General features: G+C 41.3%; 1 protein-coding gene, 3 long non-coding RNA genes and 1 pseudogene across 5 annotated transcripts; 3 read left to right on the forward strand and 2 right to left on the reverse strand.

Annotated features, from left to right (window-relative positions):
- Nucleotides 1–234: 234 nt before the first annotated feature.
- Nucleotides 235–973, reverse strand: LOC134183843 (uncharacterized). The gene is made up of 3 exons (XR_009970597.1): nt 849–973; nt 637–766; nt 235–568 (listed from the first exon to the last, which is right to left on the reverse strand). It is a non-coding gene; the product is annotated as an uncharacterized LOC134183843 (long non-coding RNA).
- Nucleotides 974–6,143: 5,170 nt separating this feature from the next.
- On the reverse strand, nt 6,144–6,966 carry LOC134182852 (centriolar satellite-associated tubulin polyglutamylase complex regulator 1-like). The gene is made up of 2 exons (XM_062650293.1): nt 6,828–6,966; nt 6,144–6,454 (listed from the first exon to the last, which is right to left on the reverse strand). The coding sequence occupies exons 1-2, from the start codon at nt 6,964–6,966 to the stop codon at nt 6,144–6,146; spliced, it is 450 nt and encodes a 149-aa protein (XP_062506277.1).
- Nucleotides 6,967–7,018: 52 nt separating this feature from the next.
- LOC134183719 (uncharacterized) lies at nt 7,019–11,187 on the forward strand. 2 transcript variants are annotated; one of them, XR_009970536.1, is made up of 5 exons: nt 7,019–7,126; nt 7,205–7,249; nt 9,053–9,140; nt 10,928–11,019; nt 11,089–11,187. It is a non-coding gene; the product is annotated as an uncharacterized LOC134183719 (long non-coding RNA). The 2 variants fall into 2 exon arrangements; XR_009970537.1 differs by lacking the exon at nt 9,053–9,140.
- Nucleotides 11,188–11,243: 56 nt separating this feature from the next.
- LOC134183720 (uncharacterized) lies at nt 11,244–21,086 on the forward strand. Its single transcript, XR_009970538.1, has 3 exons — nt 11,244–11,337; nt 14,653–14,757; nt 20,506–21,086. It is a non-coding gene; the product is annotated as an uncharacterized LOC134183720 (long non-coding RNA).
- Nucleotides 12,967–13,985, forward strand: LOC134183575 (uncharacterized; annotated as a pseudogene).
- Nucleotides 21,087–26,535: the final 5,449 nt, after the last annotated feature.

Here is a 26,535-nt window from a genome sequence, read left to right on the forward strand (position 1 = left end):
AGCTCAAACGGGGGTGTATCCTAATTGTGGACATGTTTTTCTCCGCCACAGAAAGCGACTGGGTCCGAGTAACAGCTGGACTAGATACCTGAATGGTTGCCGCACAAGCTGGTATTTTGGGCCGCAATCAAAACCATGTTCTGTGGTCTATCACAACGATTCCCCTGCGAAACTGTTAGCACGTACAACGTTCCTCTCATCACGTCCACAAATTCGAGGTACACGAATCGTTCTTTTATTGGATCATGAAAGTGCCCTGACGTTAGTTAAGCAATTATCGAGTACCTTAGTAAAGTTTTGAGCCTATAGTTACGTTGACTTGTAACGTGCTAAAGAAGCGCACTATGTGCATGGAGCGAACGTGTAATTCCAGTCCAGTAAACACCTGAATATTTTCACTCATACTAGATCTAGACATCAGTAATCCACTGACAATCTAGCTGTTTTCACTGCTACTACATCTGGCCACAATAGGGTATGAAATGAGAACGAACAAAGAAGTTGGAATGTCAATATCAGCGACACTAATAATCCAGTCAGAATTTGACTGTCTTCACTGCTACTAGATCTGGCAACAATAAGACACAAAATGAAAACCTGCAAACTCACCTAAGATAGGTGGAAGGTCAAAACTACCTGGTCTGATATCAATAATCAGCTCCACCAGCAACGCAAAAGATGCTAGAACCACAGTTTACAGTTGAGACGTTTATCTAAACATGATCGATCGTCTCCTGCATTGCGTCGTAAACAGAACATTTGGTTTCTGCAAAATTTGACAGGCACGACGCCATTTTACACAGAGGTGATACACCACAGAACATGGATTTGATTGCGGCCCAAAATACCAGCTTGTGAGGCAACCATTCAGGTATCTATTCCAGCTGTTACTCAGGCTCAGTCGCTTTCTGTAACGGAGAAAACAATGTCCACAATTAGGATACACCCCGCGTCCAAGCTGTTTACAGATGTTATCCCGTATATTTTGCTAGTGCGCTAGCTGACGTTGTGCGATTGTAGTCGTACAGGTACCGTTACGAAGCCTAGACATTGGTGCGTATATCGGACATGTTTCACTGTCTCTTCGTGCAGGCTACCAGAGAAAACAGCGATTGTAACTCAAATTACCGGGGAGTGTACACCTACCCTACTATTGGGTTCTTGGTGATAGACACCGACAGACCGTCTACCCTTGCAAAACAACAGTTACTGTGTTCACACACAAATGCAGGCTAAACCCACAAATGCAGGCTAAACCCACAAATGCAGGCTAAACCATACACTTAACTGTGGTCCCTCTCATAGGAGTGGCCAACACAATACAGTAACAATTAGCACGTGATACAACGGAACAACCCGCTTGCATAGCAAACTAGCTGAAGCTAAGAACTCTCTAGTAATGGGTTCAGAATCGAAAGAACAACGAATCATACTGATAAGTCCAAACGTTGATGTACTGCCGGAGTTCGGGAGAACTTTGATGAGTGTTGTTTCAAACATTCATACGGTGACGTTACTTGACATTTACAGCAAGGATCTGCTAGAGCTGGATTTTACTAAGAGTCAAATCAAGTGCTTTTCTTTAATGCTACGTGAAAGCCGCAGCTTTCTAGCATGTTGGACACATGTGCATGGAAACAGACGGCCGTTGCGAGGTAAGTGCCCAGTGTCTGGTCTTCATGTAGATATCACTCACAAGATGTTGTAAAAGTTTTGTCTCATTTTGAGTGCGTATCGCAGGATTCATCGTACTGTATCGAAATGATATTGACCAAGACTTGTATGACGTTAATTAATCTAACTTCATTGTGGGAACCAGGCCCCCAAAAGAAATTGAAGGAATTTGTTGACAAAGAGCACTTTATTAGCTTTCGCAAAAAGCTCAACACTGAAAAAATAACGGCTATTCACAATTTTCTTGGATTCAGCGTAAAGCCATATCGTTTTTTGTATAACAGCTTTAATTAATTTATGCCTTGCATACCGTTTTCGGTTTTGCTTTCTAGCCCATGTACGTCTCTCTTACCATCTTGAGCTCTTTTCTGTTGAAGATAAGGATTTGCCTATGTGAAGTAGGCAACGGTCTTCTTGTTCCCAAGTATGTGTGTTGCAGATTGCGTTGACAAAAGACTTACGTCCCTGACATCTGTGGAGGGCATACAGAAAGACGCAAATGTAGATGGTGTTCATGTAACAGCACCGAGGACAGCTGAATGTCTATTGACTGCATGTAGTTAGACTATCTACACAGTCGGTAACCGCGCGCGGCGTTCAGTCAATTCATAGCCAGTCATTCAGAGTAGCTACTACCCCTCCCCTATTTCCAATTTTGGTAATGCATGTCACACAATGACCGCCGTTCTGGCAGACGTATAACAATTTGTTTAACTTGCTGTTAATCAGTCATCATTGTAGATCAGTGTTCTTATGACTGCCTTATTCAGTTGTATACTATACAAACGTTGTTGATCGTCTTGGTCCAACTGCTAGGGCTGATTATGAAGTTGCTGTGAAGAAGGGGAAGTTGTCAATATTGCGAGGAAACGTTGACATGTTTGGCGAAGAAGACGCAGGAAGACGTCATTGGGAGATGCTTTTCTAGATCAGCCATTTGTAGAGAATAGAGCAAGTACAAGAGGAGCGCACATGAAATTGATGAGAGAACGGGAGGCGGTCCAAACACAAACTGGAAGGAACTAAAACCAAGAAAGAAAGAAGAGATCATTGATCAATTTTTGTCAGAGGCTATCTTGCATCTATTGAAAAAGCCAACAACAAATTGAGACATCAGACAAACAAAGTAAAGAGATGATTGTGATCGAGGCGGTCAAGAGCAGTTTTTGATGACACACGTAGCATTGATGGCAGACAGCAGTCAGCACACTGCGCGACCGCTTATATGATAGTGATGGATGGAACAAACAGTCTTGCAGACCCCATACCTCAATGTTTGTTTCGAGCAGAACAAGGAAGCGAACAATGGGTTATGGAACGCCATGGTTCTAGGACAAGACGCGAGCTGTTGCCCTACCACTTGAATGCCATCAAGATGGCACATCCACAAATAGGTTGTGGTACTTTTTTTGGTCAGGGCTACGTTTAGCAAGCACCAGTTACATTTGCAATGTCGACAAGACGAGACAAAACAAAGCACATGGATCCGAAATTCTTAGACGAATAGGAAGAAATACTGCAAGACATCGTGCAGAAGAACAAGTTTGGTGATCACATGGTATTGGCAGAAAGGAACCCAAACAAACTAACTTTTCGTGTTGACAACACACGATCAGGCACTAGTAAACCGGATTCGGTGATGAAGAAGGTTAAGGAGATATTTGTAGCAATGGTGTGGTCACTGTGGAGTGAACGAGATGCTATTCCTTTGCCGTGGGCAGTTCTCGATAAATTGTTGGGAACGCGGTGTCTCAACTGGATGACAATGAAGGCAAACTACTCGACATTGAAGAAGCCTATGAGTTGGCTCGAAAATTCTGTGACATCACGACGACACCAAGAGAATATTGATTGGCACTGCAGTATCTGTCTAGTTATGTCCTCACTGTCTTTGTTAATATTCTTTCTAAGAGCAACACACCACCACATCTCTGGACTGACCTGATGAAATTAAAGAAAGAAGGAATAATGTCATGGTCATTGGCTCGCTATCTGTCACTCAAGAAAGTTGTCAAGAAAGCCAGTTTGAGTCCATCCTTCAAGTGCTGCATCTATTCGACATCATTTGTCCTATAATCACGTCACCTGAGATGTCAACGGGCTGTCGCGAAGGTTGGACAGTCATTCTTTGTTCCTTGCCTGTTGGAACAGAGATCTGATAAGAAGTTAAACTCAACTTCCTCCATCTCTCATCTTTCGTCCTGAGGGGTTTGATGTCACTCCTGAGCCGATCTACTTTCGCTTGGTGTCTCGTTGTGCCAGTGAATATGCCAATTGTCCTGAGCTAAAAAGACGGTATGCTGTCTTTCATGTAAATGATGATCTCGAGCTTGATCTTGAGCTGGTTTACCATGGACTTCGGTACATCATTGTTAGTGTACACTTTCCAGATGACAAAATTTCTATGAATGAACTGAAACAACAATGCAGCGTTACTCGTCAGTTTCTTATTCCTCAGCTAAATGAGGTCAAGAAAAGAGGACTGGATGGCTTCAAGTTCACTGTGCGTTAAGCCTCTTGTAAGTGAATCTGAAGATGCTGATTCAATAGATGACGATTGTCTGGTGTGCATCGATGAATATCCACATCAAAAACTTTTGACAAACTACAAGAATGAGCGTGTACCAAGAAAAACAGTTTCCTTCCTTGGCTATTTGGTTTAGTGACTCAGGCAAATCAGGTAAGCGTGACCCTGTTTGATATTGTATTGAATTGTGAAGCCAACTACAAACTAATATCTCTTATAGTCAAGGTAATAGATATAATAGTTTGTAGTTGGTTTCACAGCTTTTATCAAAGAGTTTGTTAGACAGAAGGCGACATAGTATCTGTTCTTGATTGATGCTTCGGTAAAAATTGTAGTAAACTTGATAGTTGATGTACCAAATCATAGAATTGGGTTTGGCAAATGTGGTGATATTTTGCTGTCTTCAATTGAGAGTTTTGCTGGTTTTTGTAATACATTCTCATGGTTGAGTTAAGGTGAGAATGAGATCACAAGTGAACTTCTATAATACTGATATCAAGATATGGCATCTAGTAACTGGAAATGCTCTACCAACTCATAATTAATTCGGTTAATTTACTTGCTTATGACAACTGCTGCATGTATTGAATGATAATCTTTGTGTATTCTCTAATTTGGTTTCCTGATCTATCAGAAACAACACAGCAAGAGATGCTGATCTCAAAAGCAAACAGCAAGTGCGGAGACAAAGAGATGACGGCTGTAGCTAAAAAACTATGTGCTCATTGGCAAGAATTTGTTTCAGTGCTAGCCCCTTCCCTTTTTCGAAGGACAAAATAGAGGTGATAAAAGATGAAAACAATGATGATTTCTTCAGCCAATGTCGAACAGCACTGGACATGTCGATGAAAGAATTTGGTACTGAAGCCAAGCAGCCGTCAGTCATTCAAACAATGCGTGACATTGAACAAAGAGCTCGTGCAGTAAAATTAAGTTTTTGGTATTGACTTGGTGAAGCTTGTCTATCCATCCTCATAATTGTTTCTCCATGCTCATGATTGTTTCTCTCAATTTTATTGAGATTTTGTCCTTCATAACACTATTGGCTTAACAAGTTGTAATGATTTTTCTTCCCAAAATAATAATGGGATCAATTCTGTTGAACTCAATGCCATTGAACTCTAAGCAATAATCTGGTAGCTATTGCAGCCATATTTTCTACAAAATATAAGCTGATTTTCACTGTATATCTTCTTCTACCATGTATATTCTAGCACAAATTTGACATTTTAATATTACGAAATTTTGGGAACTCTCTGAATTTGACTTCACGAAACTCCTAAACAATTCGTTGCAAACTTTGCTGTTTGCTAATGAGATGTATTGCTTTGGGAATTCAACCCTAATGAGACAAGGTGGCTGGATTGGTGGGAGTCTGTGTGGTTTGCCTACGCATTGAGCAGCCAAACTATGCAGGCTTCACAACTTGGGAAACGCTAATGCCAAAGTTAGTTCAAAGTAAATTGTTCTCAAGATATTTCAAATCCAGCATCTGCCAATTTTAAAAGCCGTTGTGGCTATAATTGCACTTCCAAAGTAATTAACAACTGTAACCTATTTTGTAATTACTCCCAGAGGCATGCAGCTATAACTGCATGTAAACAAAAAATTGAAGACAGAAGAAGCAATTTTGAATAACTGCTCTACATCCACCAGTGCAGTCAATAGTCCACTGACTTCAACACTCTTTACAAGTGATTCAAATTCCTTCATCACTGAGTGAATGATCTTGACTGAATCATGTACTTATAATTGCTGCTGCATTGTCAACCACGCCAGTTTCTGCAAAAGTCAATGTTATAAGTATGCGATTGTTCTAAACTAGATGGAGACAGAGGGCATGTGAATAGTTTCTCGCTAGAAGGCAATGCACCCAAGTGTTCATTGACTTCCTCTGACTTCACCACCAAGCTAACACCACCACTTGTAATGCTGTTGATTTTCAGTTGGCTCTAATAGCAGCATGCAGCCAAGACACTTGAGTATACCTCAGGGCAGCGCTTGAGAAACTCTTCATACACAGTTGCACTTGAACGGCATACATAGAGTCGCGAAAAGCCACCAAGCAATCCATCAAATCATCACTTAGTATGATTCGAGCCGTTTCCTGAATAGTTTTGAGAGGAAAATCAGGACATATGAGAGTGACAAGAGAATGGTATTCCCTGATGTTGAGAAGGTCTCCCCGATGACAAATAGGTTTGAAACAGCGACAAGTAGTTTTACGAGAGAGAAACGATTTTGAAGTGCAGCCTTAACAAAGGAAATTCACTAGACAACGACTGAGTTCTGTGCCGAACACCAACAAAGTAATCTGCTAAGAACCTGTACAAACACATCAAAAGACTTGAGCATAATCACAGTCATGTATTTAATTAATTAACTTCATGATTCTCTTGAGGTTGCCTTGTCTGTCAGTTTGCATGACCATCTGTCTGTCTGTCTTCTAGATCGGTAAAATATATATATATAAATAACTCTCACAATTTAACTTGGATCTAGACACTAGTAATGATGACTGTTTTCTTAGCTTCTTCACACCAAATCTTGTTATAACTAACGCTATAGTTTCTTTCTACTACAATATGGTAAATTTTTAAACAGAATTTATCACAGATCTACGTACCCATATAAGCTAGGATCCCCATGATCATGGGATAGACTTTTGAATTGTGCCCTCGATGTTCAAGTAATTGAGCAATAGCATCCTGAAGATATGTCAGCACGTAACATCGCTCCAAATTCTGAGCAGCGGATTCACTCATCGCAGCCGGGTGTGCACCGTCATGGTCCACAGTCTGTTTTAGAAGGATTATCCGGGACTGCAGATTTAGACAAGTGGTGATCGCCGAAGTGGTGGTCATGGATCGTTTCGTTGCGGTGACGTGTTGGGATTCAGTCCTGCATTACATCTGCTAGATGAAGGTTAGTTCAGGGTTTGCCTAATTTTACTGAATCGACCGGTAGGTTTTTTACCGTTTTATTCTATGCGAACTTTGTCAGGTTTGTTGGAGAAAGCTCGACTGGAAGAGAAAGGAAAAGATGAAGGTGAGCCACGTACAGTGTTTGATGGAAATTTTGTAGGTAATAGCATGTCAAAATGTGCCTGTTTATTTGTTGTCTAATTAGCTAATTGCCGAGCGTAGCGAGGCTTCTAGTCCGGGTCGCACAACAGAAAGGGGCGTGATCCTATATGGTTCTCCATTGAGCTCTTGGTGTGTGTGTGTGTGTGTGTGTGTGTGTGTGTGTGTGTGTGTGTGTGTGTGTGTGTGTGTGTGTGTGTGTGTGTGTGTGTGTGTGTGTGTGTACACAAATCTCAAATTTCTTCTCCACGACCACGTTTCACGATAAGACATACCTTAAAAAATCGTTTCCGTGTCCGACTACTGATGAGTCTAAGAATGATTTGTTTAAGTGAGCAAAGGGTGATGAAAAAGCTTCATGAACTTCGTCGGCCCATCCTTTTGAATTGTAGCTAGGGATGTGTGTACTTGCCAACCAAGAAACACCTTCAGGAGTTGAATGCCACCTACAGTCAACTATTCACACATCCCATACTACTAGTTATAGGTGCCTTGCATTCACTTCCAAGTGAGTTTTCAGATCATCTACTGAAACGCTGAGTCCTAGCTATACAATACTATTTGTTGAAACCCTAGCTGTCATGAAAGTAAACATACAAACTTCCTAGTAGTTTAGATTACGTATATAGGCCTGGTATAGGTAGTCATCGTTTTGCGATCGTGATCAAGACAATTGAAATGTACAGTGTAGGTATGCACTCAGTTTCGTTGTAAGGACAGTGGTATGGTATTTACTGACATAGAAATTGATATCAGCAAACATTGACTATCAACAGTGTTAGATGCAGCACAGTGTAGTAAAGGATTGATTGTAGTATGGGACGTGTGAATAGTTGACTGTAGGTAGCATTCAGCTAATAAAGGTGTTTCTTGATTGTCAATTACACACAATCCCTAAAATACAGTGTTAGATGCAGCACATTGTAGTAAAGGATTGATCATACTGTATAGTATGGCACGTGTGAATAGTTGACTGTAGGTGACATTCAACTCCTGAAGGTGTTTCTTGGTTGTCAAGTACACACAATCCCTAGCTACAATACAAAAGGATGGGGCGACGGAAGTTCATGAAGCATTTTCTTCGCCGTTTTGTTACTTGCACGAATCGTTCTTAGACTCATCTGTAGTCGGACAAGGAAACGATTTTTTAAGGTAGGTCCTATCATGAAACATGGTCATGGGGAGGAGAAATTTGAGATTTGTGTACACACACACACACACACACACACACACACACACACACACACACACACACACACACACACACACACACACACACCAAAAGCTCGATGGAGACCCATATAGGACCACGCCCATTTCTGTTGTGTGACTCGGATTAGAAGCCTCGTTAGCTGGGCAAAACAATATGATCAATCCTTTACTACACTGTGCGGCATCTAGCACTGTATTTTAAGGATTGTGTGTACTTGACAACCAAGAAACACCTTTATTAGCTGAATGCCACCTACAGTCAACTATTCACACGTCCCATACTACAACTAATCCTTTACTACACTGTGCTGCATCTAACACTGTTGATAGTCAATGTTTGCCGATATCAATGTCTATGTCAGTAAATACCATATCACTGTTGTTACAACGGAACTGAGTGCATATCTAGACTGTACATCTCAATTGTCTTGATGACGATCGCAAAACGACGACTACCTATGCCAGGCCTTTAAACGTAATCTAAACTACTAGGAAGTTTGTATGTTTACTTCTATGACAGCCAGACTTAGAGTTTCAACAAATATGTATTGTCTAGCTAGGACTCGGCGTTTCAGTAGACGGACTGGAAACTCCGTTGGACGTGTTACTCACGAACGCGAGGCACCTACGGATGTGCATAACTGGTTAGAGTTATGGCATTATGATTATAGTTTGTTTTATGTATATGTAACTAGCTTTCTTGTATTGTACTGCATGTGCAAGTAGCACACAGTTAGCTACAGGTATGAAAGTGGAAAGTGTGGCATCTATAATTCAATCGTTGGTTGCATTTGGAGATAGGAAACATCCGGTAACTTTGGGTCGCAACTTCAAGTCTTGGACGAGTACAGGTGTAATTCCCTTGGGCAAGGAGCTCACACACAATTGTTTTTCTCGACTCAGGAGCATAAATGACTACTCAGGCTTTGACTGTGGATGGTAGCGGCAACTGGTTGTGACTTGATCATTAGCTTCTGGGGTTCCCATTGAGACATAAGTTTCCCAAAACGTAAGTTAGTGTTACAAGGCAGTGTTCCTGCGAGTATAGCACAGGCCTAGAGTTCTTGTGAGTAGCAAACAGGAGACTCACCATTGGGGGCATGGCGTGGCATGGGCTAGACCAGGCAATAGCCCCCATCATTTGTAGACATGGTAATAAGAATTGTGGGCTGTAAATACTTGTGAGGACCAAAGCTGTATATAGTATATACACCACCGTTTTTCCAGTCAATTCTGTCCGGCTGCTTTTTAAAAGAAACTATAAACGCATGTGAACGAGATATACTTACCTATGTATAGACAGAACAGGATACTCATGCAACAACATCAGAACGGGCCATTTGGTTACATTTTAACTTCAGTTATTTTTAACAGGATATCAACTAACAATCAATAATCTAATTAGCCCCAGCAAAGAACGGAATCTCAGTTTCTTCAATAGTGAAACAGATCAGACTAGTTTAAACTGACAGGTATGACAAAAAAAGTTGAAAACGGAATGTGAACAGTGTGCTAATTTAATTAAGCATGTGTGAAGCTATATACCAGCGAGTTAGTAATTGCACATAAACTTCCAAGTTTAGCTGCCCTGGGTGTATTTCTTAGGAGGAAACCTTCTGCTAATTTCTTAGAAAGAGACATTCGGTTACATTTTCATTTGTCTTCAATGGAATATTAAACGTAATGAGCCTAGGCAAAGAATGGGATCTGTAACGGCATATTTTCTTTGGGATAGTCGATCCCTGCTAATTTCTCAGAATGGGACATTTGAACAGAATTTAGCATGCCAAGTCTGTCCGGCTGCTAATTCTTCAGAAAGGATTAAAATACATGTTAACGAGACATACTTAATGACAAATTCTTAGAATAGGATACTCATGCAACAATATAAATTTGCGTAGAATGTTAAATTAATTAACTAACAACTAATAATCTAATCTAACCTTGCAGATTGAGAATTTTCTATTTGAATTTAGCTAGTATAGTATATATGCCACCCATTTCCAGTCTGGATCTGCCACTGATTCCAACGTATCCGTCAATTAGAAAGCAATAAAAGTAGGCGTTTCCATAAAAATTTGGGCATGTTCCATGGCATCGTGAAGTTTATCCCCCCCCATTTCTAGAGATCACGCTATGCCCCTGCCGCCATATGGCTGGGGTGTGACCTTAGGCTATTGGCAGCAGCTCCTGACGTTTGCTGACTTTGAAAGGACAAACTACACCAAATGTCTGTTTCATGTTTGGTAGTCAGTTTATGTTTGCTATTACTGGTACTTGTTTTTGTTTGTTGTCTGTCTTTGTGTATGTTGGCATGTTTAGTGCTGGTCTATCTCTGTCCATCTGTTGCTATCTGTCGTCTCTGTCTCTTTGTCTAGTATCTTCCAGCTACCTTTCAAACTCTTACTCTGGTTTAATTAATCAAACGTAGCACTCAACATACTGCTCATGGGTATGGGAGGCATTTGAAATATTGTCAAAACTTTTGCTCTAAGCCACAGACACAGAAAAGCAAAGTTGAAGGTATAGTATTACCACACAATCAAGATACCGCAAATTATGTACAATACTTAACTGTAACTTACTGTCCAGTTCTAGGTCACTGAAAACAGTTTAGAAGTGATCACTAGGCACATGCCCTTACTGGCCGTGTTATTTGAACAGCCAGACCAACTTGGACTGCAAGGCAAGTTAGATTTTATTCAATTGTGTCTTTGTTTATATAGATATTTTGCTTTTATTGTGATAGGGAAGGTGGAGCTGTTTCTTGAGTTATGGAAACTTTCTGATTTGTCAGCAGACATTTAAATACCTCCGAACTAAATGTGATCAATTTATTAAGTCAGTTGAGTTGGTGTTCTGTCTATTTGTTGACTGTTTATCTCTTTAGTGTCTCTGATTGTTTGTTTATTTGTTTGTGTGTGTGTGTGTGTGTGTGTGTGTGTGTGTGTGTGTGTGTGTGTGTGTGTGTGTGTGTGTGTGTGTGTGTGTGTGTGTGTGTCAAATGTAGCACAGTGGTGCATTGACTGCTTTTCACTTCTTGTCCTGCCTGAACTCCATCTTCCATCTATCTAATGCTAGTTGTTTTTACATCATCTTTACTATTCAACAATAGAGTATTCAGGAGTCCACACACCCGTGGTTGTTTGCGGCGCGATGCAGCAACATGCTTTTGCAAGTGGGTTCAAGGCATTGGACTCACATTGCTTCATGTGCACTGGGTGCTTGCAACCCCGTCATTATTCTTACAGATCTTCAACACATTGCTGCATGCAAGTAAGTAGATTGGTTATGTTGCACAGAGACATTGTCCAGCATGAAGGGCAGTCACGACAACTGCCAAGGCCAAATGCTCAAACACCAAAGGAACGAAAACTGCATTGTATACACAGGTGTAGGATGCGCTCCGGCTGGTCCGGCCGTGACTGGACCAATATTCGAAAAGATCACTTCACCAGATGCTCAATATGGCATCAACTTCTGTTTGACGGGTATAGCCGATCAAATATGTAGTATATTGGTGATTGTGGCATTACCTCGTGCAGCCAGACCATTACTTTCCATACTTTAAAGTACTGAACTGCAAAGCTAACAGACCCGGATTCGAGAAGTGTGCCTTCAACGGAAGTGTGCTGCAGTGATACGTATGGCTTCGTCCGATCTTCACGACAATCCCCATCAACCTATATCTTTCACCTTTCCCAAGCGCTCATTTGGGAAGATGGCGACAGTTATGAGGTCATTTCAAGCTTTCTGGTTTGACAAATGGACAGGGATCCACTACAGCAAGTATAACAACACTGCTTTATGTCATGTTTTCACGAAGGCATAGCAACAAGGAAAGCTCCAGGGTTCCAAGAAGATTTGGCATTTATAAGGAATGGATTCAGCAACTGGAAAGATGCTGCAGAGGGATTTTGCTGCCACGAGAAGAGTCAGTGCCATCAAGATGCAGTGCAGATGATAATCGTTTTCCCCACACTGTACGTGACGTTGGCGAATCACTATCCATGGCACATGATCAAAGTAAAGTAAAGAACCGGAAGTCTCTTGTCAATATCCTTCAAAACGTAAAGTTCCTGGGCAGACAAGGCCTTGCCTTAGTGGCCACGACTATAGAGAAAGAAACTTCGTGCAGCTCTTTAAACTTAGGGAATTAGACAATCCAGAAATGAGTGGCTGGTTGGAGAAGACAAAAGACAAGTATGTATGTCTACAAGTCCAGAATGAAATGCTGCAGATGACGTCTTTGAGCAACCTTTGATCCATCACTGCCAATCTTCACTCCTCTGATTGCTTTGCTGTCATGGAAGATGAGTGCACTGACACGTCAAACAAGGAACAGCCGGCTATCTGTTATTGTTGGGTTACTACTGATTTTGAAGTTCATGAGGAGTTTGTTGGACTTTACGAGATTGATGACATCTCAGCTAATACAATGTGCAATCTCTGCAAGACTGCCTAATTTGCATGAATCTGCAATGGAACCGATGTAGAGGGCAATGTTATGATGGTGCCAGCAACATGGCTGGATCTAGGAATGGTGTTGCCACACAAATTCTCACTAGAGAGCCCAGAGCTCTGTATACACATTGTTATGGGCATTTCCTCAATTTGGCAATGTGTGATACCATTAAACAATGCAAGTTGACCAGAGATGCCGTGGATTTTACTCACGAAATCAGCAAGTTGGTGAAGTTCTTGCCTAAGTAAAATGCACAGTTTGACAAACTTAAGCAAGAGTTGTCGCCAGATCTCCCAGGTTTTAGGGTACTTTGTCCCACACGCTGGACTGTGCGGGCAAAAACCTTACAGAGCGTACAGGATTATTGTGTGTTACAAGAGCTCTGGGATTTAGTCCTTGATGGAAATGGCAATCCTGACTTCAGAGCATGTGTGACCGGTGTTAGAGCCCAGATGGAATCATTCGACTACTATTTGGCATCAGTGTTGCTAAATTAGTTCTCGATCATGACGATAACTTGTTATTGGCTCTCCAAGGCACTGCCATGTCTGCAGCTGAAGGCCAGCGTTTGGCATCTTTGACCGCCAAAACTCTTGCCAAGATGTACACTGCCGAAAGCTTCGCTCTATTTTGGGATTTGTTAAAGAAGACCCTGGGTACACTTCATGTAAATGAGCCCAGACTCTCTCGCTGTCGGAGAGCGCCTCGGCGGTTAGACACAGGTAATGGATCAGAATATTTCCCAGTAAGGGTGGAAGACCACTGCCGTCAGATTTATTTTGAAGTCGTAGACTATGCTATCTCTTCCATCAATGCGAGGTTTGATCAACCTGGGTATGCAATGAACCGCCAACTGGAAGACCTCCTCCTGAAAACAGTGCATGCAGAAGATGCCAGCAACGAATTCAGGTCAGTGACAGACTACTATGGTTATGACTTCACCCCAGATCGCCTGTCAGTGCAGTTGACATCACTACTGGCACAATTTGATGGAAGTAAAGAACTGTGGCTCCATGATATCTAGACTTATGTAAAAGAGTTTCCTTCTGTGGAACGTGTCATCTTTTCAGAAGTGTTGAAAGTTCTTAGGCTCATCTTAGTTAACCCTGCCACCAACGCCATCAGTGAGCGTTCCTTTTCAGCCATGTGCAGGTTGAAGACATATTTACGTTCTACAATGGGCCAGACTCGACTAAATGCAGTGATGTTGCTTCATGTGCACAAGGAAAAGACTGACCTACTGTCAATTATAGACCTCGCAAACACATTTGCCAGTAGTAATGAAGACAGAAAGAGTGTTTTTGGCACCTCTGGGAAGGATGTGTAAGCACTAATTGGTGCCTGTGTGTGTGTGTGTGTGTGTGTGTGTGTGTGTGTGTGTGTGCGTGTGTGTGTGTGTGTGTGTGTGTGTGTGCGTGTGTGTCTGTGTCTGTGTCTGTGTCTGTGTCTGTGTCTGTGTCCGTGTTTGTATCTTCGGGATGCCGATGATCTTGCTGCTTGGATAAGCGCTATTATGCTGCATTGCCAAAACCCATAGTTAGCATGGTAGAATCAAGGTTCAAGGTGTGTATGTGTCTGTGTGTGTCTGTGTGTGTGTGTGTCTGTGTGTCTTTGTGTCTTTGTGTCTTTGTGTCTTTGTGTCTTAATTGTTACAGTAGTGTGTACCTATTGTAGACGATCCTTGTTTATAGTCGAGTGCAAGAAGTAAAGAGAGAGACTGGTGTTGCATTTTTGTTCGAGAAGGCAGCTACACTGTCTGAAATTGATCACTTGCATCTGGCCTTCCAATCAGCAAGGTAAAAATATATGTTAGTAGTTTTTGTGTGCGAATTGTGAACCTATTATGTAAATGGTTTACATTTAACTGATTATGTGAGATAAGGAAGTTGTTTATGCAGTCAGTCTTGTTTGTGGAGAGTCTTTGTTGGTATGCTTGTATACATGTTACTTCTTGTGTTACTCCTTCAAGGGAACTGCAACTGTAATTGTTGCGATAAGAAATGTATTATTTATTATTAATTAAAAATAAGAAAAAGTTTCAGATTTATGTGTGTTTATTTCCTTAATTAAGTCACTGAACTTGCATGAATATGAATGACCCCAAGCACTGTGATTGGTCAGATCAAGGGTAAGTACCGAATAATCCATTATTTCTATGGTCTTAAATTACTGCATTTTGAGAATTTAGACAAAAGTTTTAATTAGGGTAGGTGTTTCTAATTGTGGACACTCCCCGGTAATTTGAGTTACAAATGCTGTTTCTCTGGTAACCTGCAACCTAGAGAGAGGGAAAATGTCCGATGTATGCACCAATGTCTAAGCTTTGGAACAATACTTGTACGACTAGAATTGCACAACGTCTGCTAGCGCACTAGCGAAATATACGGGATAACGTCTGTGAACAGCCCAAACGGGGGTTGATTGTCTTCACTGCTACTAGACCTGGGAACAATAAGACACAGAATGAAAACCTGCAAACTCACCTAGGATAGGTGGAAGGTCAAAACTACCTAGTCTGATATCAATAATCAGCTCCACCAGCAGTGCAATAAAAGATGCTAGAACACAGTTTACAGTTCAGACGTTCATCTAAACATGATTGATCGTCTCCTGCATTGTATTGTAAACAGAACATGGTTTTTGCAAAATTTGAAAGGCACGATGCCATTTTACACAGAGGTGATACACCACAGAACATGGTTTTGATTGTGGCCCAAAATACCAGCTAGTGAGGCAACCATTCAGGTATCTAGTCCAGCTGTTACTCAGGCTCAGTCGCTTTCTGTAACAGAGAAAAAATGTCCACAATTAGGATACACCCTGCGTCCAGGCTGTTTACAGACGTTATCCCGTCTATTGTGCTAGTGCGGTAGCTGACTTTGTGCGATTCTAGTCGTACAGGTACCGTTACGAAGCCTAGACATTGGTGCGTATATGGGACATGTTTCACTGTCTCTTCATGCAGGCTACCAGAGAAAACAGCGATTGTAACTCAAATTACCGGGGAATGTCCACAAATAGGTACACCTACCCTACAGCGTGGCGTCATCTCTGTCTTCACCAATGGAAATTTCTTCCGAGGCAAAAAAACACATCAAAAACATCGACAGGCATTGTTTCTGACTCAAAAGTCTTCCTCGAAATCCGCTGAAGTCACGGTAACAAGGCTAGACCGCCCAGACATCGTGTTGGCAAAAATTCTTACGAAGCCGCTGCGCCGCTAAAATATTGCCCGTGTGCGAAGACTCGCCCAAATTATGCGTCTAATTCTAATGGCTAAAAATATTTTGATTGGCTTATCCAACGACGACGAAGTCACATGGCCGGAATCCGACCTCTGACGTAAGAGGGTGCGACGTTGAAGAAACAGCACTATCTAGTGAATCCTAGAGCGTAGACAGCTCAAAGTAGGTTCATTCGATAGACAATTTAGATAGACAACATTTGGCAAAATGGTTGTACTTGCCACATTGTCGGCACTGTTTGCCTTTTGCAGGACAGGTTTTACTGCCTGTAGAGTGGTCAGAAAATCCTCAATTACCACACAGATTTGCCTCTGCTTAACCGAGTGGTGCTCAAGAGACTGCACTTGCTTTTGCCGTTTTGTCTGATTGACACCTCGTGGATGGAATTCCCAAGGGAACCTTCTGACAAACTTGACGGGTGTACCTGTTTGGAATATTCTAAGGATTCACCCACAGTCCTAGCCATCTGTTATGCTTCCAACAAAGCATTTTCTATCTGGCTGGCCAATTCAATGACTTTTGCAAATGACAGCTCACTCCATTCCAACAAAAGTTTTTTCTAACCTTAGGAATGTTAGTTGGTCTGTCGCCATGTCATTCTCCATAGTTCCAAACGTACACTTCCTTGCTAATTGTCTCAAGCATGCCACATATTCTCGAATCGATTCCCTATATATTGTTGTTGCCTTTGTCGGAATCTGAACCGACCTACTGCTATGTTTGTGTGAGACCCAAAATGGTCACCCAAAGACTTCATGGCTGCCTCATATGTGTCTGATGTCACATCCAATGAAGTGAAAACTTGCTGTCTCTCAATTCCTAGACAATGGACCAATACTGACCTTTTCCTGGAATCCGGAAGAGCTGAAAGACCCGAAAGACCCGTTGCATCTAAATACGTTGTAAAACTTGCAATCCAGTCTTCCCATTCAACCGGTGGCTGTCCTACAAGTGCCCAAAAAGGAAACGGTGGGATCAAACCTGTTCCAGTGCATGCCATATATCCTGGGTTCTGCTCTTGCTTCATCCATCCTCATCGCCAAAATGTTATGTTTGTAGAGATAGCCACGCATGTAACACACACGTATAACACGACTCTGTTAGTTATTCTAAAATCAAAACAGGACAACTCAATACTGGTCCGTGAATGACTGACTGCTAATGCACGCTACCACTATAACTCTGAACCCACACCACACTAACGCGTAATGAAAACGTAATAACAAGTTAGAAGTTAGATTTAAATGCACATACTTTTGCGTGTTGATGTTCCGGCCTTGTAAATTCAACAGGGATATGCTTGCAGTGAGAATTTGTAGCTCATCATGTTTAGTGAAACAGCAGGGCTAAGCCTCTTTGAAGCTGCTTGTATCAGCGCGTGGGTAGGTTGTGTAGAGATCTGCATTGATCTTATGCGACAACTAGCTATAGTGAAACCAGTTAGTGAAACTAGGTGCAGACGACCACCGCACTACAGAGTCTGTTTGTAAAATGTTGCTGTTGATCGAGATTGTGTGAGGTGAATGGATGGCCAGTTGGAAGTGCGAGTTGAAAATGGGGATGCTAAAGCTAACAAACTTAGAAATCGAAAATAAGAATACAATCTTAAAAATTAAAATTTGATATGTAAAAACTTAATTTAAATTTAAATTTTAAAAATTAGAAATGAGGCATTTTAAAAACTGTATTGTAAAATTAAAATTAGAAATGAGAAAATTAGAAATGCAAATATTAAAATGACCAATTGAATGGCCCACTTACTCACTGACCAGATCACCACACCTAGCTAGAGCGATCGCCAGTATATTGCATGTAAACAATGTGCCGCACCATTCTTAGACATTGAAAAACTACAATGCAGCAATTTGTCTGATCTTTACTGTTCGATAGCAATTTAATTAATGCTTGTCTGATACTGGGCAATATTAAAGATTAATTTTAGAACATATCTGAATCCATACATATCTCCTGTATTCGATTGCGGTATGTGCTGCAACAAATTAACGTTGGTTGAAAGTGAGTGTACCTGCCTATCTTTGGCCTAAAAACCGAAACACGGGAAGCGCAAAGCTAAATAAGAGAGAAACACATGTGTACCATCTTTCTTTCAAGTAGATCGATAGTAGCCACGTACCAGACCCTCTCACGCCGTCATGCCCGGTTCCGTATAACATGACAATGCCGGAGAGGGTCTGGGATCATACCGTCTACTTTCTTCACCTAGTGTCACCCCACGTCATCTAAGTGTCACCCCACGTCACCAATGTCAACACTCTTATGCTCTTAGTTAATTATGAAGCTATCCTTCCATCAAAGTTATGCTAGCTGTGATATCTGATTGCATACATTCACTGTTTACATTTTGTTCCTGTACAGCTGCATGAGAAGAGACCCACCTTGCCGCATGGAAAGAGCTTCATTCACAGCGGGAGCTCGATCTTGAGTTCGATTTACGTTATCTGAAGCTGTGAGGTCCAATGTGATTCGATCAGCAGTCTAGGTAGCTTGGACTAGGGATGCACTAGTCGCCGCTCTATTACTGTGCTAGGCTACGAGAACAATACAAATCGGGAAGCTCGAGTATGATTCGGGAACATTTGGAGCCTGGCAGAGCGTGCTGTCAGACACGGTGTTGACTTTCGCTCTAGAGTCTCTTGGAGAGGAAGTTCTCTTTCCCAGAAAGGTTGGCAAATACGTAAGAGCTTGCATAGGGACAGTATACCAACACTGAAAGGAAACAAGTTGAGTACGAATGGGAGGTCAAGTCTGTTGCAAGACATTCCGTGTGACACATGGGAATAACTATTAGACTAATCGTATTAGTAGCCTGAGGCTTGGTGAAATACGAGCTAGTTTGATCATTTAATAGCATAAACGGTAGGCGGTATGATTCCAGACCCTCTCCGGCGTTGTCGTGTTATACGTGATCCGGGCATGACGGTGTGAGAGGGTCTGGTAAGAGGCTAATCGATAGCATATCCATTGTTTTCAACTCATGCTTCCAATTGCCGCTTCACCACGCACAATATCAACAGAAACGTTTTACAAACAGACGCTGATGGAGAAACACTAAGCTGTGTAGTGCTTTGGTCGCCTAGTTTACCTAGATTGAGATAGAAGCAGCTTCGAAAAGCTTATCCATGTTTTTTCATTGAATGAACATGATGTTGAGCTACAAATTCTCACTGCTGACGTGCCGCAGTTGAAGCGCAAGGTCTGAAACATCAACACGTGAAGGTATGTGCATAAGTATGTGCGCATGCGTTTGACACCGCCAAAGTCCCCGTTCCTTAGTCTGCAGTCTGCGTTTTACAGCAACCCGCCTTCTCTAGATTAATTTCATTTGTTCACGAACGATGACGATGCGTAGGACATGCATGGTGATTAGGGTGAGCGACCGCTTTCTTCAAGACCCATTCCGTTGGTATAGCGTATGAGGGCAGACATGTATGTAGATTAATTAATTTTATAGGACACTAGCACTGAAATAAATTCTTGCCAATGACTCATTGAGCACAAAGTTTTCGGGCTACAGCCACCATCTATTGGTCTCCGCACTTACTGTTTGCTTATAAGATCAATTTAACGTCTTATAATTTTGCTGTGTTGTTTCTGATAAATCAGGAAACCAAATTAGCTAGACCATACACACAGATTATCATTCAATACATGCTGCAATTATCATAAACAAGTATTAACCAACTTAAGGGTTGCTACAGCATTTCCAGTTTACTAGATGCCATATCTTGAAAGCAGTATTATATAGAAGTTACTTAACTTGTGGTCACATTCTCAACTCAACCTTGAGAATGTATTATTGAAGACAGCAAAATATCACTACATTTGATAAACCCAATTCTATGATTTGGTACATATCAGCTATCTATAGTTTTCTACAATTTGTACAAAGCGTCAATCAAGAACAGATACTTTTAAGTGGTGAAACCGAACTACAAACTATTACATCTATTAGCTATGTTAGTAATTTGCCTTGACTATAATAAATATAATGGTTTGTTGCATGTTTGGGTGTTTATTCCACAGTTGCTAAGATTCCTTTTCTCATTATATTACACTCCTACCATAGCAACCCAACCGCATGTTGTATATTTACTGGTCAATAATTGTATATTGCCCGGTCAATACCTGTATACCGCTTACTGACATAAAACACAACTAAATTAAAACAAAAAAATATCAAAACAAAAACAAATTAGCAATCAATACATGGGCGTACCTATTTTAGACTACAAGCATATTCTTTACAAATGAAAAATGGATTCTCTCTTTCCGTTTCAGATGGCTGTTCAACCTGGACTACTTCATATCTCTCCCGACTCCTTGACTCCTTGACTTCTGCGTCAGTGTAATCTGTGTGTGTGCATGGCCATTATCCAAAACTTTGCGTGCTGCCATTTGCTGCAATTCAGATGGCTCTTGGTATTATCTCAGTGCTTGCAGTGTTTTGTGGCCGGCTCTGCCTTGAATGACATCTTCAGGAACTCCCGCTTGAAACAGCCTTGTTGCACTAGTAGCTCGAAGAATGTGGTTGGTTTGAACTGGAAGACCAGCTTCAGCTGTCATCACTTTCATCATTGTAGCCAAAGTGTTACAACCGATTACTTGCTTTGAATACCAAGGACCAAATGAAGGTGTAGATAACAAAGGTTTATAATAGAAGGCTTGTCGGGGAAAATCCTGTTGGCAACTTACTTAGATATAGAGATCCAAAATTTTTACGTGGCAACGGTCACCAGCTTCTTCATTAGCGTATCTGATAAACCACAAACCACAAAATGCTATTACCTTACAGAGTCACGTTGGAGCTTGACTATAATTTACCTTGTGACTTTTTGGTTTGGATACTGTAAATCACTTAGTCCACCACTGATTTTTGGATTGTGCTCAACGTAAATGTAACAAGACTTCTGACAGTCTGTCTGTGGTTTGGCCTAGCTGTGAATCCTTTGTTAAGAGAAAGTCTGTCTGTCAGTACCTGCTCTTCTTGTGGAGCATCCTTGTTTTGATTACTTCTCCATACTTCAAATATTTGCATCTCCCAACTGTTGCAGGCAGTCGTGTCCTTGCAAATTGTACCCTTGCTGTACTCTTCTTTTCAGCAAATCTGCTGTCAAGCTGGCTAATACTAGTGGCATGCTTTTTGAAACCAATGCGTCTTATCTGTCGTTGTCGTCATCCTGGTCATTATTACGGTCTTCTTTCTGATCCCACATCACGATGGCAAAACACGTGGATAATGTACTGTACTAATACTTTGAGCACATGGCCTTATGGGGCTGACGTGCACTCAACAACACTTCACAGCTGTCAAAATGTGGTTGTTTGACATAAAACTTTAGCAGTCATTGCAATACACAACCACTCTAATTCAACTTGAATAATCTATGAACTCTAATTACAGTAGGATGTTAAACATGCAACAAATAGGTTAATGCATGGTAGGGTCAACGATATCCAGTTTATTGACCGTGGTGTTTTCGAGGCTTTCTCCTCGATAATTAGCTCGGCTTCGCCTCGGCTAATTATCTCGGGAAGCCTCTCAAGACCCCGGTCAATAAACTGGATATCGTCTTCCTACCATGCATTAACATATATTTGTAGTTGGTTTCACAACTTGTATCAAAAACTTTGATAAAAGGCACGCTATATACTATAGTATCTGTTCTTGATTGATGCTTTGGTACAAATTGTAGAAAACTTGACGGGAATCATAGCTGATTAATTAACATACTTATTAAACAGAAACACCCAATATCAAAAGCTTAACAAATAGCAATGTAATAGTACACGATTCAATACAATATAATATCAAACAATCACACTTACCTGATTTGCTCGAGTCGCTAAATCAAATATCCAAGGAAGGAAACTGCTTTTGTGGCACAAGCTCATTCTTCTGGTTTGTCAATAATTTTTAATGTTGATATTCATCGATGCATACCAGAGAGTCGTCATATATTAGTATCGTCTTCAGTTTTATTTGCAAGAGATTTGACACAAACAGTAAACTTGAAGCCATCTAGCCTTCTTTTCTTGACCTCATTTAGCTATGTTCATACGATTGAATAAGAAACTGCTACATTGTTGTTTCAGTTCATTCATAAGAATTTTGCCATCTGGAAAATACATGCAGTAGCAACCAAAGTCCATGGCAAACCAGCTCCAGATCAAGCTCAAGATCATCATTTACATGAAATTAAGACAGCATAGCGTCTTTTCAGCTGAAGACAATTGGCATATTCACTGACACAACGAGACGTACACTACGCGAAAGCAGGAGTCACATCAAACCCCTCAGGACGAAAGATGAGAGTTGGAGGAAATTGAGTTGAACTAGCTATTACCTGCATACCATTTCAACTTGTTATCATATTTCTGTTCCAACAAGCAACTAACACAGACACAGAATGACTGTCCAACCTTCACGACAGCCTCTGACATCTTAGGTGACGTGATGATAGGACAAATGATGTTGAATAGATGCAGTACTTGAACGATGGACTCAGAGTGGCTTTTCTTGGCACCTTTCTGGAGTAACAGATAGCAAGCCAATGACCATGACATTATTCCTTCTTTCTTTAATCTCATCAGATCGATCATTTGTGAAGGTATTCAAATGATTCGTTTAACAATCGGGCATTTGCTAGTACCCAGATATGGTGGATACTGCACCATCTACCATCTAGCACTGTCTTCTTTTCTTCCTCCACCAATGCTCTCGACAGGCTCTCTTCTAATGTATAACTGCCACAATCCATTGTAGAAGTAAACGTGTCCGAAGTATCATCATGCAGCATGAAGGCCACTAGCAGGTTAGATGTTTTCATATTACAGGCACAGAATTTTGCCTTTGCAACAATGGAAGAAGCAATAGATATGGCATTGTGTTGTAGTTCCTGAGCTACTTGCTTTCGAAGCTTGACATGCTCACCTTCAGTGCACCCAGTCAATGCCAGTGATGCACCACGGAAGAAGCAGTTGCCATCCCCTGCAACCTCGAATGGTTGGTGAGTTAATGGAGCATCAGCTGGATACAACTGAGCAGCGACTAGATCTACTTGCAGACATACTCAATCCACAGTCAGACAATTGCAAAAGCCAGACGTACATGTATAGCTGCTGTACTTTTGCTGTACTTTCAATGTCAATCATGAAAACTGTTCTAAATGGTGTAACCATAGCAAGGTGTGAAATAGATATCTGTCACTGGGAACCTTGAAAAATCTAAAGTAAAAATCTGCTACATTGAGAATATTTTGGCAATGGAAGGTCATATGTCATCTAGCTAAGACGATATTTGGGACGGAGCTTCTAGAGCATGCGCGATCTCAAGGGTAACATGCACCTTTGCCGATCTCGCTGTACACAAAGTCCACGTTTCCGGGTCTGCTTCTGAACCGTAGATCATCTTACCGTTGACTAGGCTTTGTAAGTAAGTTCACTACTTACCATTTTGTGCATCTTGTGAGAGTCTTTGCCTGCATAGAGAAGTGTAGGAAGCCATTTCTTGAGTACAGCTTCTTGAGGGCAAGAGACTGCTGTTCAAGCTGAAGTCGCTTGATTCACACTCTGAACAGATGCACGTGGAGTGGAAAGACAGACTACTCATTGCTTAGCAATGGAAGTTTGTCAGATGAAGATTTTGCTGTAGGGGAACTCATTTGGGGTAACCGAACGTGACGCATTGTCACTGTCTGTGTGGCTGAAATCTAGGACTACTTTTTCCCCATCCAGCGTTCTTGAACTGTGTAACTGTGAAACTATGTATCTTGTCGAACTAGAGTCAGCAAAAGCTTGTCTAGCCTATCCAGCTCGTCATGGAAGGCGGTGAGCTCATGAGATTACACAGCACTTGTGTACCTTGGCCTGATTATTTGTTTGCTATACAGAGAAAATGTCTTGGCTGCTTTCAGTCGAATTCCACACTGTGTCAAGCACATTTCTCTACACAAAACCTGTGTAAAACTTGATGTCATCATTTGGCAGTACGTATGTTGAGTGAGAATCCCTTTCCTTGCAACTCAGACTCTGCAGGTGCAAGGTCTTGCTCAAGAACTCTAATCTTGTTTGAAGTTCCACTATTTCATTTGCTTGCTGTTCAATTATCCGATCTAAACCATCAGCTTCAGCGCCTCAGTGACATTTTTGACAATTAACATCTTCACTTGTGAGATCACTACTATACACATGTCTTGATCAACTGCAGATGAGGTAGAACAGCCTCTGCTTTCTGATTTAGACATTACAGCTATGGAATAGTGCATATGTGTTGTGTTACTTTAGACATAAACTGTTGCTGGGACTTGTAGACTGGCAGTGCTAATTGTAAACAGACTACAGAGTACGTGCACTGTACTCTGATCTGCGTCAGTGTACTTATCGAGAGCAAGTTATCACAGTAAGAACTTCGACTTGGCCAATCACATTTATACAGAAGCAAGCTAGACTGTCCAGAAACAATGCGGAACGCCTACATGTCTGGTTATACCCGAAATGGGTTCCCAGGTGGCATGATTTCACTCGCCAAAACTAATTCATCTCTAGGCAATAAGTAGTCTTTGCTTCCACTCCACGTGTATCTGTTCAGAATGTGAATCAGGCGACTTCAGCTTGAACAGCAGTCTCTTTACCCTCGAGAAGCCATACTCAAGAAATGGCTTCCTACTCGTCTCTACGCAGGCAAAGTCTCTCACAAGATGCACGAAATGGTAAGTAGTGAACTTACAGCACCTAGTCAATGGTAAGATGATCTACGGTTCAGAAGCAGACCCGGAAACGTGGACTTTGTGCACAGGGAGATTGGCGGAAGGTGCGTGTTACCCTCGAGATTACGCATGCTCTAGAAGCTCCGCCCCAAATATCATCTATATCAAAACAGCTGCTCTTGGTGTTCAAACAGAATGTAGTAAAGGACCGATCTTTGCCATACTTCCATATGTAATTATAACATTAGAAGGTGCTAGCTTTCACATGTAGTAATTAGACACCCAACCACGCAGTTTGCAGGACATTCATGTTTTTCATTCAATCCATGCACTCATGTACTCACTGCTGCAGTCTCTGAAATTTACTAATGAGTCTCGTGACAAGCACTGACTGAAGGCCTATTAATTAGAACAGTTTTCCTGTTTTAGGATGGGACACACTATCAAAAACTACTTGCTTACTGTATACACTTTATGCTAATTGTGTGTGTTGTTCAATTTAGATGCTAATCCACCTGTGGCTTTTACGTTTTGGGTGCACACAATACGATAACAGTCATCTGGTGCCACTTCAACATAAACAGATGTTCCTAGTATAAACAATTGCAACAACATGCTAATCATTGCATGTACATGCACATGTGTGTTGTCTCCTGTTTGGTCGCCGAAATGTCAGGATGTAGTCTACTGATACCGGCCTATTGGCATTTTTTGTCGGCCATTGGCGGATGGCCGGCTGTTTACTGATCCCTGTCTATAGACTTATAGAGATTCAGTTGTGCTCAGTGCTGTTATACATGAAGAGTCCATGTGTCTTTGCGTCTTTTCTGCATGCATGCCCTCTACAGATTGACTTACAGGTACGGAGGCGTTGCCTGCTTCGCATAGCTAGGCAAAACGTTATCTTCAACAGAGAAGAGCTCAAGATAGTAAGAGAGACGTGCATGGCTTAATTAGAAAGCAAAACCGAAAACGGTATGCAATGCATAGATTAATTAAAGCTGTTATACAAAAAAATGATATGGCTTTACGCTGAATCCAAGAAAGTTGTGAATAGCCGTTATTTGCTTATAGTTGAGCTGTTTGCCAAAGCTGCTGTTCATCGACAAATTTTTTTAATTTCTTTTGGGGGCCTGGATTTCACAATGAAGTTAGATAATCGTCAAAAAGACACGGTCAATATCATTTCGATACAGTATGATGAATCCGGCGATACGCACTCAAAGTGAGACAAAACTTTTACAACGTCATGTGAGTGATATATGAAGACCAGATACTGAGCACTTACCTCGTTCGATGACCCAATGGCTGTCTGTTTCCATGCATATGTATCTAGTAATTCTTTGTACATGCTATAAGCTTCATCCTTTAAGTATAGATGAAGCTGCGGCTTTCATGTGGCATTACGAGAAAGCACTTTATTTGACTCTAACAAAATCCAGATCTTCTTCTAACAGATCGATGTTGTCAACTAGTTACACCTTGGTGGTATGAAGGTTTGGAACACACTTGTCAAAGCTTTCCTGAACTCCAACAGTACTTCAAGTTTGGACCAGTCAGTATGTGTTGTATTGATACTCTGTAGTTACATCGATAATCTATT

This window comes from Corticium candelabrum, chromosome 8 (assembly GCF_963422355.1).
Source record: "Corticium candelabrum chromosome 8, ooCorCand1.1, whole genome shotgun sequence".
NCBI classification, from domain to species: domain Eukaryota; kingdom Metazoa; phylum Porifera; class Homoscleromorpha; order Homosclerophorida; family Plakinidae; genus Corticium; species Corticium candelabrum.

Coding starts and splice junctions, on each gene's coding strand:
- LOC134182852 (XM_062650293.1), bottom strand. CDS start 6,966: ATGAGTGAATCCGCTGCTCAGAATTTGGAGCGATGTTACGTGCTGACA. Junction 6,455..6,827: donor GGGGATCCTAGCTTATATGG/GTACGTAGATCT, acceptor TCCTTTGTTAAG/GCTGCACTTCAAAATCGTTT.